Below are 13,673 nucleotides of genomic sequence, written 5' to 3' on the forward strand. Positions count from 1 at the left end.
TGAATCACAGCATAGAATATTTATCTTAGAGAAAACCTGAGTATGACCCTTTAAGACCTGCCATAAGAAAGCAAACACTTGGGGTTCTTTGAAACTCAGCTTAAAAGAGAGACTGTGGAAACAGTGGTGTTCTGCCAAAATACATGTGGGCTGTCAAGTTTACAAGATACTGTTACAACACACAATAAGAGAATGATTTGCTGTGTACAGTAACAAGCCACCGTTGTTAAACTCTGTTAAACAAAAATTAGACTTATTATCCATGCAATCATCTATGCAGAGTCATATGCACAATCACAATGGAGGGAAGACACACTTATTTCAAATATTTAAGCATTTTGCTATTTCCTTGAATTTGAAAAATATCCTTTAATTGCAAAAGGATACACATTCAGAAAGACCTCTGCTTCAGTCTGTCTTGTGCTTAGAGTCATTCTGTGGTCCCACTATCAAATGAAATACAGCAGATTATTTCAAAATCCCACAGCAAGTTACAAACCACTTTTTAATTGCAGGTTTCGTGCAATGTTATTGTGCAACCTTTGTGCTTCACTGAGACGCCAAGGAAGCTGCAGAAATTCAAACTAATGGAAATGATCATACATATACAGCAACTAAAACCAAGAAGCAAAAATTATACACCAGTTAAAGGGCACTGCTGCAAAGAGACAGATGAATAATGTACAAAAAAGTGGATTTTTATGTGCAGATTGGTACTGTGAGACTGGCTTTTCCATTTTAAAATGACTAAAAGAGCTACTGTCAAGATTTCTTGTTTCTGAAGCATAACAAAGGCAATTTACAGAACTGTGTGGGCAATGCTGGGGCTGCTGGAACACAGTCAAAGAACCTTTGGCATCATAAGGTGTTACATAGAGCTTAAATGTAAACCAACTGTACTGGACAGACTCCTGGCAGGTCTTTCTGAAATCATCCTTCTCAGTTCCTCTCAGTGTTTAGGGGCTGAGAAAAAATACTTAAACTGTACACTTAACTATAAGCTATACAATCATGAACGCTGGCACTAAAAATCATTCCCAACCTGCTGATATGAGTGCCATTTGCAACTGTAAAGTTTTGGTTATATCTCACCATAGTTATGCAACATGTGGAAAAAAATACACCGTTCAACATTTTGACACACAAATAAAATCCAGACACGGTCTATTAAAAATATTAAAGTAATCCTGTGCACAAGCTCCTTTTTTATATAGTTATATTTGTTATGCAGAAGAAATCACAGAGAGCTGAAATCTAATTACAGCAAACAATACAATTTGGGGTGAATTATAGGAGTACATTTCCTTCCAAAGCTATTATAGCTCAATATATGCTCCCTCTATCAACTACAGTGCTGTCTCAGCAGCACTTCCAGCACTTCTTTCTTCCAGATTTTTATAGCATCACACCTCAGTACAACGTTCTGCTGCTGCTAAAAGATACACCACGGCATCTGCATATACAGGAACATCCACATCCTTGAATAATTCACTTGATATTAAAACCCATCTGCATCTTGTGATGGCTTCTGGTATTGGATTATTCCACTGCTATCACTCTTGGATTATTTGACAGTAACTGTTGAAGTAGGAGTAAAAGAATGGAATATCTTAAGGCAGTTTTAGCAAACAAAGACTTTTCACACTTAACTGTGTTTTCTGTATAATGATTTAAAATCCACTTCTGCATGTTTTAGCTATCAAATTACTTATTGACAGGACTACTCAAGTCATGTCATTGGAAATGTTCTCACTTCCTTTCTGGAGCCACACAGTAACTTGAGAGAGGTCCACTGCTGTTTAGATTTGTGAAGGTTTCTGTACTTCTTCTGTTCTTCCTTTGCATGAAGAATGAACAGCAGCAGCACCTTCAAGGAGGAATCACGTGGACACACAGACAGATACACAGACAACCCTACTGACAACGCCTGAAGTAGAAGAATGCAGTTTATCACACTTTTAGCAAGAACACAAGGCCACAGAATAAACTAAAAAAAAAAACTGTTTTATTGTGACATTTATGACATTGAACCCTTGTTGATATGAATGACTATGGGTACTCTTGACATGTTACAATATGTCATGGTGTAGGATGGCACTGATTGTCATCTGACTTTTGAGAATGTTTAATGGTCCCTACTGACCTCAGTGCATTTTGGCAAGTCACAGAAACTTTATCATCAGGTTTGTGTATACAGTTAACAAGTAGTTGGTCTTACAAGCACCATTACAAACCCTCACATTAAGGGTATTATTAATCTAGTTTACAAATGCTTCATTGATAAAAATAGCATGATTACAGTATACACACACTTAATTTACATGTAATGTATTATAGGCATAACTGAGATAAACTACTGAGCTAACTTTGGTTGATTGAAGTATTTAGACTGAATAATGGCAATTTTGGCTTCTAAGTTGTGTAAATATTACAGTGCATTTATAAATCTAGGTTGAAAATTTACTAGCACCAAATGGATATCATAAATGGCTGACCTAGTAAGTTGTAGTTGGAGAAGCGAAGTTTAAGAATTACAAAAATAGAGCTGTCCATCAGTTGAAAGCACATTCTTGTACCTCTGCTGAAATGATGACGTGTCTCAGCATCAGTGGCCAACTTCGAATGATGAAAGTCCCAGTTTTCAAGATTCAACATATCAAGGTAGCTCAGCTACACGTAAAAGCCTGAGAAAGTGGTAGTTTTGAGCTCATGTATTCATCCTGTACCTTGTTTATGTAATAGTATGATAGTGCTCGTTCATACAAATGTACTCATGTGAGATTGTACCTATGATATGGAGAATCTGATTGGGAGGAATATTCAGTCCTACCTATCTATCTTTGGTTTAATTATTTGGTCTTTGGTTGATGAATTAATGAAGCAATATCTGAATTTTCATTTTCAGGTTATCTCCCAGCTCACCACTGAGGTAGTCTTTGTCATGTTTCGCTTCAAGCTGGTTAAGTTCCTTCTTTTTATAGAGTGGAATACTACTGATTTGTAATGAATAATTTCCAGGCACTGGCTTCTTCTTTGTGAAATGAAGGTAACTTATCCCGTCCTTCTTATTGATTCTAAAGAAACCATCTTCATTTCCGGAGTCAATTAAATATCGGTTATGGTTTGTCAGTGTTGTTAGGGCAGGGAGCAGTTCCAGGATGCGATCTTTGTTACTGAGATCCGAGATATTGATGGAGAAGACTGCTGCTTTCTCAATATCCCAGCTGGCCAGACTGATTGGCGGCTCCAGCTCTTGCTGATCCTGCATAAGAACAAAGGATGTCAGTTGGCTTTGTCAGCGAGCGTTTCACACGTGCCTGTGTGTGTTTCTTGCCCAGCTCATTCATTACTAATTAAACGATTTTAAAGAGGAAGTTCTGTAACATCATCTGTCAAATCCACTATTATGGGCCTAGTACTCCTCAGGATCAAGTACAGAGTTTGTCACCACCCCTGTGTGGGTAAGAGGAGCTCGAGGCATGTACTGGAAGTTTCTGTGCATGGGCCTTGCTGCCTGACAGATGAAGCCCCTCCATGCTGGGAGCCTGTGACCAGCCTCCTACAAAGAGAGCAAACAAGGCACACTCCACCTCTCTGCCAGGGGAGCCACAGGCTGAGAGAACAACGTGTGAAGGAGAGCAGGGTCTGTGAGGGAGCCACAGCATTTCAATGGGATTTTCTGCTTTGCAAGATCCGTTTGGTTTAAGTGTGGAGACACGGCAGCCTGCAGGTACAGCAGAGTGCTGGAAAAGCGGCCTCACTCTGCACCTCTGACTGGATGGTAACATTCCAGGCAGCAGCACATTAGCTGAAACATTTTCATCTGGAAAGCAAGCAAAGCTCTACATCACCTCTGAGACAAAAACACTACCTGACATTCAAAACCAGCTTTGGCCTACTTCAGGGTGTAGATTTTTCCTGAGATATTGTCTCTTGGCACACCTCCTTTTGAGTCCAGCTTTCACAAGACAGCCACAAACTCTCTCCCCCAGAAAGGGTCAATTACCTCTGCTTCACTTGCAGTTTCATTAGTGCTCCTGCGCTTCCTTCCTCTCTTGGGATAGCCATTGATCTTACATTCATAACAAGCTTCTGGAGAGAGGGAGTTGTCATCTACTTCTCCACTGAGTGAAAGCTCTTGTCCTTGACCTCTGCCTAGCCCCACTCCAGAAACACAGTGTCTGAGGAAGGAAGAAATTCAAAATTAACTCCAGCGAGACACAGATCTTATCAAAAGCTGAATTTGGGGGACTGAAAGTACAAATAATTAAGCAATTATGTTGCATTCATTTCCTAGGAAAATTTTCTGCTAAAGTCAACAGACAAAATTCTCACTGAATCACAATGAGGCCACTCTTATTTCAAGAATCTGCCTTCATGGGTTTTTGCCCAAGAGAGACCTGCCAACATTTAACGGTCTTAAAAACACGGGCTTAAGCTCTGAGTTGTTGTTAGCAGTTTCTGTTTTCCAGCCTGGAACACATTTAAAGAGACCAATTTTTAACAACTGCTGAAAAATCTGAAAAGTGAGGTCTTTCATAATGCATCCCAAAGCTTTTAGTCACTTACAAAATTTAAGCCGTGATCTTTCTGCTTTCCATTTGGGTTGCTTGGTCCTATATGATGCCCAGCCCTAACACTCCCACTGGGGCAAGGGAAAATTGCTTTTCTTGTTAAAGCAGACATTAAAAAAATATTAATTTGAAACACAGAAGAATATGGAAGATACAAGAACATGAGAACATACAGAGTTGTTATTCCAACCAGCAGGTAAAACCACTTGTATAATATAATTTCTTTTTGCAGCTGGTAGGGGGTGTTATTATTAATGTTTTATTTGTTGTTTCTTCTTTAAGGAGACAAGTGAATCACAGCAAAGAGTGTGAGCTCCCAACTGACAAGCTCAGAGGACTTGGAAGGCTGCTGGGGTGTGCAGGAGAGGTGGAAGCAGTAGCTTGAAATAGAAGGATTGCACCTGGTAGCCCTGACCAAATTTCAGTTTCAAGCATTAAAACCCACCCTTTCCATGGTTACCTTTCCCCACCCACCCTCCCCTGCAGATCTCCAAAATCAGTAGGTGCACCCAGCTCTGGAGCGCCTTCCCAATCCTGTCCCTCTTAAATTGCTGACAATCCCCCTGGTTCTGCTGCTCCACACTGCAAAGAAAGGAGAAGGCTATGACCCCTTGGTATCTGTTAGTTTAGAACGAGAATCCCTTACCCTTGTCCTATTCTGAAGTAGCCAGGTGGACATCCACAGACGTAGCCACCTTCAGTGTTTGAGCAACCGTAACTGCATGGGGCTTGTGCAGAACCGCATTCATTGATATCTTGGCAACCTCCACTAAACTGCTCATACTGAAATCCGGTAGGGCACATACATTTATAGCTTCCCAAAGTATTGTGGCAGGATGCTCCTCCACAAATGTGTGCACTGAGACATTCGTTTTCATCTGGAAAAGAAGCAGAATATACCACATTAACTTTTACCCTCAGGTACAGTCCAGCCTTCCCCTTGCACAGGTCATGAACATTAGCTGAATGTGCTGCCACTGCAGATGGACGCAGAGAGCTGGGCTTGTCCTCCCCCTTGGCTGGGGCAGTGGTCCCTGGGAGATGACTACAACCACAAAACAGCAACATTGAGGCTACTCTACAGAAGATGTTTCATACCATGTCAGCTCATGCTCTGGAGAGCAGAGAAACAGAGGAGGTAGCTTTTTTCCCCAGAAATAACTGAGAAGAATAAAACTTTGTGCAGCAAACAATCTGGTCAAGTAATCTCTTGTTCATAGTGCTATTCAACATTAAAGGAAAAAGAGTAAGGAATCAAACTCTGACACCTTCTCCAGGCATTGAAAATTCCTCCCTACACAGTCACATTTAAATATTAGATATAGGTAAGGTACGGGAACAAGTAGTAAAGTAAAAATAAAAGCAGCTGTAGATACAAAAGACTGCTACCTTCTGAACCAGTCCTTTTCCAAACTTCCCAAGGGTGGCACTGTAGGAGTTTGAGGTCAGTTCAGGTTTATTTGCTGAAAATGGCTACTATTTGAAATGAAGCTGGTCTGATTATTATTGTCTGATGTGGCAAATTGCTTCAAAAAGTTCTGAATATTATTGTTCCCCATTTTCTGTGATAAATGCCTATGTACATTGTGGGTGTGTGCACACATAAGCAACTCCATTTGGGAAGTACAGAGCAGCATCTCTGACCTCAATATCCAGGTTACAGGAGAATAAGTACTAAGTCAGAGCATTATTGTCTTTTTCCAAACAATATGGCTCTTTGTTCTTTGTTTAAAAGTAATGTTTTTGCTTCTTGCAGCCTGATTCACGATGTGGTGCACTGTGGAAGTGCCTGAGCAGGGGATGCAGTCATAGACAGCACAAGACATGGGAGGAACCAAAGCATTCTTCAGTGATTATCTAAATGTGTTGCAGCAACATAAAAAAATCCCTGAACGATTCATTAAATAAGCTAAAAAAGACACAAACTGTTTGGAGAGTTGGGATTGCCAAGGAATATGAAGGCATTGTCACGGAAAAACCTCATACATGGATTCTTCCCTGCGGTACGCCCAGGAGATCCAGACAAGTATCCTAAGAATATACAGTTACAGACAGTACAACGTGAACACGTGGAGACCACAAGGTAGTAAAACCTGAGGCTGAATCCTGTGTTCCCAGAGCCTGCAGGGGTTTGCCATTAACTCAGAGCGATGTTTCAGTATTTGTCACACCTCACAGCAACTATACCAACATCATAAGTGCTTGTTTGGGCCACAGGAAGTTACTGCACCAAAAGCAGATTCACTCCACAGCAGCAAGGAAGGGGATACTAATGAGGTTAATTCCCATATTTTGGGTTACTGTTGGAAGAAAAAAATATGAAGAAAAGAAAAAAAAAGTTTTGGGACCCTCAAGACTCTACACAAGCTGTGCTGTCAGGCATGAGCCTTGCTCTCCTGTGCTCTGTAACACACAGCTCTGTCATGCTCAGCTTCAGCAGGAAGGAGAAATGCCATGAGGACACAGGGACCCAAACCTTCCCTGCAGCTTTGGATTTCTGCCTGGATTGCCCCATGTCCAAGAACGTGGAAGTGCTGGCTGAGTCTTGCCCCAGCTGTGGCTCTCAGAAGAATTCTCCCTGGTGAAGTTTCTGATGGACCAGCATTTCTGGTGCCAAGGCTGAAGCCTTTCTTTCAGTGGGGCAAATACTCAGTGCTTGTGTATTTTGAAACTGGTATTCTCTGGATAAATCTAAACAGTAGTCCAGGCTCAAAAGCTGGAATACCAGTGTACACCTGATTTGGAAATACACTTAGTTAAATGCTTTCACCCAGGAAGACCTGGAAACAGGCAAGATGTTTCACAAAACTCAGTGCTGCACTTCTTCAGATTCCAGTGTCCTCCAGCAGCCAGATGTGACAGTGCTGGTTTGTTGGGGGTTTTTTAATCCTCCTGCAGATTAAATTCTAATTTAACCCTAAACTCTGCTAATTTAATTAACATTCAAAAGCCCCACATGTTTGTGTTCCCTCCTTGTTCCCTGTATGTTACAGGCACAGAGTGCTACAGCAAAGCAAATCTCACTGCAAGGACTGCATATAATGTCAAGAGGTTTGGTAAGCACAGTTAAAAGCGGAGACCTCCCCGGAGCACCACTGTGATAACAAGGCAAAGCATCTTTATGTTTTTGAAAGCAAAGAAAGCCAAACAAAAAGTTATAAAGCCCTTTGTTCTCAAAGAGGTCATCAAACATCTCTCTGGGTATCCACACAAGACTAGCTTGCATGAAGTCCATTAAATGTGATGAAAACTGCACATAACTCTCACTAGAGGAAAAATGATTCCTGTCTCTCTTGTTTGAATATGCTGCATACTACACTGCTGAAACAGAGGCTTTTCCCATGACTGCTGCACAGGCAGCCCCATCTATGGGGCTCAGAGACTTGGGATAGCAACAAAGTTTGGATAGGGAAGAAACAGGCATTTAATTCACCAGTGTATTTACTTATTAACATAAACTTATGAGCACCAGCATTTGTTAATTATAACCAGATTTGCCCTGTAAGCCCTCACTCTAAACTGCATCCCAAAGCTTCAAGGAAGCATCTTTAGACAGACAGCTGCAGGTTTGCTCAAATATGACAAATTGTTAATTCTGTACAGAGGAAGGGCTTAAACACAGCAGCCTTCCTGTAGGTGCTGTAAGAATGACAAAAGCACAGATCAAGTAGGATTTTAATGGAATTTGAAATGCTTGGGGCCAGAAGTTGAATTTTACAATTTAACAATCCGAACTTGTAGTTCTGAGAGTGCCAGGCTCAATCCACCATCCACTCTTAGACAGGACCTTTATCCAAGCACAGACCATCGCAGAGCTGAGTAAGATATCCTTTGTACAGACCACAAAATACACAAGTAACACGAGTTTCCTCAAAGTCAGTACAACCTCTAGCACCCTCAAGGAGAGCTTTGTGCTTAAACACTTCTTGAACCAGGACATGGGCTACTGGGTGCTTCATACCCACTCTGCCTTCACAGCAGAACACACTTGTAATGAAACTCTGTTGAACTTATGAAATTATAATCAGAAAAAGAAAGTACAGCAAACTGCACCACTGCCCTTCACTTCTTGCTGCTAACAAAGCTAACATGCATTTTAATGTATGAATTTACAAAAGTGACTTGCCAACACATTGGTTCCACTGGTAATGCTGGAGATATCCTTGTGGGCAGCTGCACCTGTATCCTCCAATTATATTTTGACAGCCATGCTGACACCGGTGGTTTCCATCACATTCATCAACATCTAAAAGGGTGAGACACACTCTGAGTTTTGGGAGAAGCTCAAATTATGCTGAATTTGGAAAACATGTTACAAATAATCATATATATTCATTTATCATATATATAGGTATATTTCAGGATCTTCCAAACACCTGACCACTTTGGGCCCTTCAGGTTTGGATTTGTGGCTCCACATCAAGTTACATAGGGCTGAAAACCATGGAAAGCTCACATTCAGCCACAATTTCAGTTTTTGCATTCTGCTGTGGAGCAATCAGCAGAAAGCCATTTGTATATGGGATCCCTAATGCTTTCCTAAGGGTCCCAGCTCCACAGCAGACAGACCCTTGCTTTTACCCAGGCATCCAACCCAGAAATCCCAGGATATCTCTTTCAAAACAACCCAAACTCTGTCCCAGGACAAGGCTCTGAGGACCCAGAGGAGTAAGTCTACAGCCCTTGAACTCTCTCTTTAGCAGGTCACCTTGGAAATGCAAGACTTCCTGTCCTTGATGAATCCCTCAGAAATCCCTGTAGGATTCAGAAGAAGTTCACTGAATTTACGACACTTAAACTAAAACATTCCAGGCTACGTCTCCTCAGAAAATATCTATCCATGTCTTTAGAATCCCAAAACATACCCATTTTTCTGGCCCATGGAGAGAAACACTGCCTTGTTGCTGAATTTCTGTACTCCCCCCCACCCCCTTCAACCTACACACGCTTACTTCTGTAGGTTTTGGTGCTTACTCCATAGGTCCTTCCTTGAACAACAATATGGCTGAAAGAAGATTAAGGAAGCAAGAGAAAGCCAAGTTAAATGCACTGTGTTGTACCCACCTTCACAGCTCTGCCCAGTTTGATCAAGTGAGAAGCCACGTTGACACTCACAAACAAAACTTCCTGGAGTATTCTGGCAAATGCCCTTTGCACCACAAAGATTAATCTCAGTAGCACACTCGTTGTTGTCTGAGGGAAACCAAAGCTCAGTGTTAGCTTGTAGTTGTCATTTCAAAGCTGATCTTTTGGCCACACTAATGATGGAGAAGGTAAAGGCACATCAGCAACACAGGTGTCCCACTGCCCTCCCAGGCTCTCACTTGGCACTACAGGACAGCTCACACTGCCTTCTTTTGAATTTGGAAACACAAAAGTAACAGGAAGGGAAACACTCCTTTTCTTCACCAAGGATATGGAGTTTGATGTTTTGGTCTCCAAACACCTCCAAATTCATACCAATACCACAGGATCATCAAACTGACACAGAAATGGGCTCCAGCTTACAGAGCAGAAAGTGTGTTTTACAGGAAGCAGTTTAGCTTAACATTTCCATGTACCCAGTGGGTATGTGTTCAGAGGACAACTGCAGAAACATATATTTCATAGTTGTTGTTTCAAGAGGCCTTGACATGATCTCAATGAGCTACAAGAAGAGAAATAGAACTATTCTTCTGCTCAATGCCTAAGAAAGGGTAAGGCAAGAATTACAAGGTGGTGTTTTTACTGGCTGGTTCTTGCAAGTGCAAAATTTAAAGACAGATTATGAAAGCAAGGGAAGGTAGGAGCGAATGGGCCTCTTTGCACCTTCTGCTCTGGTGAGATTAGGATCAGAATCTGGCCTATGTTTCCATTTGGTTTCTCAGGAAGATGATTCTACATCCTTGCTACTTTGCTTCTGGAGTAAGGGTCAATAATAAATCCCAAATCTGTGTCTCCCTTCCCACGTCACCTACCAATGCAGGCTGTATGGTGCTGAGTGAATCCAGGAGGACATTTGCAAGTGAATCCCCCAATAGTGTTGACACAAAGGAACTGGCAGTTGTGCTGCTTTGTTGCACATTCATCAAGATCTAAAAAAAACCCAAGAAAACATCTTTTACTTATGTTTGCTGGACTCAGAAAGAAGTGATTACAAATAACAGCAAATAAAGCCTTTTGAATCTACATCTCACTTTCCATGCTGGCTTCCAGTTCCTCTCACATGAAGCCCCACCTTACCCAGCATGCTGCAAACGCAGTAGGTAAAAATTCTGTTGATGTTTGGCAATGTACTGCAAACCATGCTCGTCTCTGCATCCAATAAGATCCATTTATCATTGAATTACATGGCTTAAACCAACATGCTTACCAAAATAAGAACAATCAGATATATTCTTATTTACAGAATCTTTTAAGATCAGCTGCCATCAACCTGCAAAAATTCCTGTCGCTCTGTTGTTCATCCAAATTAACAAGGAATTAACTGAAATACCAGCTCCATTCTATGCAGGCCACTTCCACTGTCTTTAGTGGAAATACTCATATGAATCAAGGAGACAGATTTGTATCATTTAAATGTCCTTGTATTCATTTTTTGCCTGTGGAACACAGAGTTTCCACAGTATATTCTTTTCTTGATTTTTACCTTTGCAGCTTCGCCCATCTTCTTGCAGGATGTATCCTTTTGGACATGAACACTGGTAGCTCCCCTCAGTGTTTTTGCAGATGAAATTGCAAGGTTTTGGAGACTCATTACATTCATTCAGATCTACAAGAAACAAAAACAGATACCTCAGTGCTGGTAATCAGGATTTGTGATAATGTTTTACAAAATGTTCAGGATAGATCAGAAGAAAATCCAAATCCCCAAAGCATTAACAAGTGACATTTTATTTCCTCATTTTTCAAAATCTTTCTATTTCCTTCTTCAAGTCCTCTCTTAGTAATAAATTTTATACACAAACACCATAATGAAAAACCTACCAACACAAAGAGTGCCAGTGATATCTGTGGTGTAGCCCAGATTGCAAAGACAGCGGTAAGTTCCCCTCTCGTTGATGCACTCCCCGTTGCGGCAGACGTCGTGAATAACCTTGCACTCATCAATATCTGCAATTAAACGAGGGTTAGTTCTCAATGGAACAAAACTGATTTTGTACAGCTTCGAGAGATTCTTGTGACCTGACACAGAAAAACCCACACCATACATAAAATAGTTACATAAAATAGTGAAATATTGCACAGATTTAAGGAGTACTATTAAGTGGAAAAATACGGAATGGAGCATTAATCTAACTTTCTTATGCAATGAACAAGCTCTAAGTGGAAGGGAACAACTGGAGCTGATCATGTATCAGTGTCCACAAATCAAACACCACTTTGCCTTCACATACACAAATAGCTCTTAATGTGTCCCTGCAACACACTCAAATGTAAGAGTGCAAATTCCCATTTGAGTGCATGTCAGTCAAACAGGACATAAAGCAAGTATCTGCCAAGATGGGATGGATGCCTCATCATCCAGGGCCTTTGGCTATGCACCCTCCTCCCAAAGGACTATATTCAGTCAACATGAAAAATCTCAGAAAATTTCACCTGAGATCTAAAACATTTAGGACCTTACAGTGTTCAAATATGCAAAAACAGAGTTTATAATTTATCACTTAAATTTGGCATTGTCTAAGAGAGCATTTAAGGAAAAGCACCTGCTCCACTGGATGTGTATCCTCGGCCATGAGGGCAAAGTTTCTTGAAGGCCACGGTGCCTGGGAAGGGACAGACCTCGCAGTTCTGCCCCCAGCCTCGGCCACCGTCACAGCAGCATTCAGACTTGGTGACAGCGTTCCTGTTGCTCGATCCGATTTGGCACATACTTTGTAAGACTTCGGTGAAGCAGTAGCCCTCCCTGTTGTCTGAAAGACAAATGGTGCATCACAGAGAATCCTAATGGTGACCTCCAGAGGGTCATGAGATACTGGGAATTTAGTCAGGAATAGAACAGAAAGGGCATACTTCACCCTGAGACTGTGGAACTGAGAGTGAAAGACTACCAGCAGTAAGAACAAGAGAATGACATCTAAGGGAAACAAAGACAAGAAATTTAGCAAAAGGTGGAAGACAAGAAGTCACAATATGCTTATAAAATATATATTTCTGTTTGAACCTAGAGAAAAAGGACTGGCTGAAAATCAGTACCAAAGAAATGTCAAAGCAGTTCCTGGCTGAGTGAAACCATGGAACGGTCAGCTTTTGTAGCAAGTCACCCCAGCTGGACTGACCGAAGCAGGGATACGGTGAGCATGGCAAGAAAGAACTTGCAAGAGGACACCTACATACAAAGGCCCCTTCTCAAAGGCATGTAAATTCAAGAGAGTGTTTTCTCACCATACGTTTCTAAGTTTAATTCCAACCCTCAGTGCTGCTATGCAAGTGACAGCTCATTCAGGTGTGAACTGGGACTTACCAAGGCACTCGTCCTGGGTGTCACTGACGGTGAATCCCTCGTTGCACTCACACCTGTAGCTCCCCACTGTGTTCACACAACGGCCGTTCTCGCAGAGCCCGGGTTTGGTCTGACATTCATTCTCATCTGCGTTTTTGAAATTTTATGACAAAAATCAAGTCCAAGTAGGACTAATGCAGGTAAGAGCACCTTGTATGGAATTCTTATGCTGTGCATTCTGCCTCGTTAGATTTAAATTTTTTTTCTTCTTCTTATATTTTAAAGGTTCTTTTACTCAATTTTCAGAGGAAAGATGGCCATCTAGCTCACAACTGTTATATATATTATAACTGAAGTACATTCCTCACTGGTTTTCAAAATTTTTCACAGTTACAGCTGCACTTCTGAATGCCATCCAAGGTTTAAAAAAAATTCAGACCTACTCTCATTCATGCTAACAGACATAAACAAGCCTACAGCAATTGACCCAAATCCTCACCTTCCCTCAGAGCATTCAGCAGCAGCAGTACAAACTGATTGTAAAGACTCCCACACCCAGCTTTTCTACTTACTGCCCACAGGTGTGTACACCTGAACAGCAAAACCAAGTGTGTGCAGACCCATTACCCAGGCAGTTGTGAAATTCTTCCCTTGAGTTTCTTAACACTTTGTTA

At 41.4% G+C, this 13,673-nt stretch overlaps 1 protein-coding gene and 1 long non-coding RNA gene across 3 annotated transcripts in view; one reads left to right on the forward strand and one right to left on the reverse strand.

The window, feature by feature from the left end:
- Window positions 1–1,983: 1,983 nt before the first annotated feature.
- Window positions 1,984–13,673, reverse strand: part of FBN1 (fibrillin 1) — a 145,090-nt gene continuing 133,400 nt past the window's right edge. Inside the window, exons 57-66 of one of the 2 annotated variants that reach the window (XM_032123291.1) lie at window positions 13,021–13,146; window positions 12,263–12,469; window positions 11,541–11,666; window positions 11,203–11,325; window positions 10,532–10,648; window positions 9,639–9,767; window positions 8,701–8,820; window positions 5,221–5,452; window positions 4,007–4,181; window positions 1,984–3,262 (exon numbers count right to left, since the gene is read on the reverse strand). In XM_032123291.1, coding sequence (XP_031979182.1) covers window positions 2,873–3,262; window positions 4,007–4,181; window positions 5,221–5,452; window positions 8,701–8,820; window positions 9,639–9,767; window positions 10,532–10,648; window positions 11,203–11,325; window positions 11,541–11,666; window positions 12,263–12,469; window positions 13,021–13,146 — 1,745 coding nt within the window. In that variant the 3' untranslated portion in view covers window positions 1,984–2,872. Of the gene's footprint in view, window positions 3,263–4,006; window positions 4,182–5,220; window positions 5,453–8,700; window positions 8,821–9,638; window positions 9,768–10,531; window positions 10,649–11,202; window positions 11,326–11,540; window positions 11,667–12,262; window positions 12,470–12,574; window positions 12,634–13,020; window positions 13,147–13,673 lie in introns of those variants that run through there. The other variant, XR_004242873.1, reaches the window with a different exon arrangement.
- LOC116450634 lies at window positions 5,447–9,737 on the forward strand. The gene is made up of 2 exons (XR_004242875.1): window positions 5,447–5,712; window positions 6,331–9,737. It is a non-coding gene; the product is annotated as an uncharacterized LOC116450634 (long non-coding RNA).

The sequence above is a fragment of the Corvus moneduloides genome, chromosome 13, assembly GCF_009650955.1.
Source record: "Corvus moneduloides isolate bCorMon1 chromosome 13, bCorMon1.pri, whole genome shotgun sequence".
Lineage (NCBI taxonomy): Eukaryota > Metazoa > Chordata > Aves > Passeriformes > Corvidae > Corvus > Corvus moneduloides.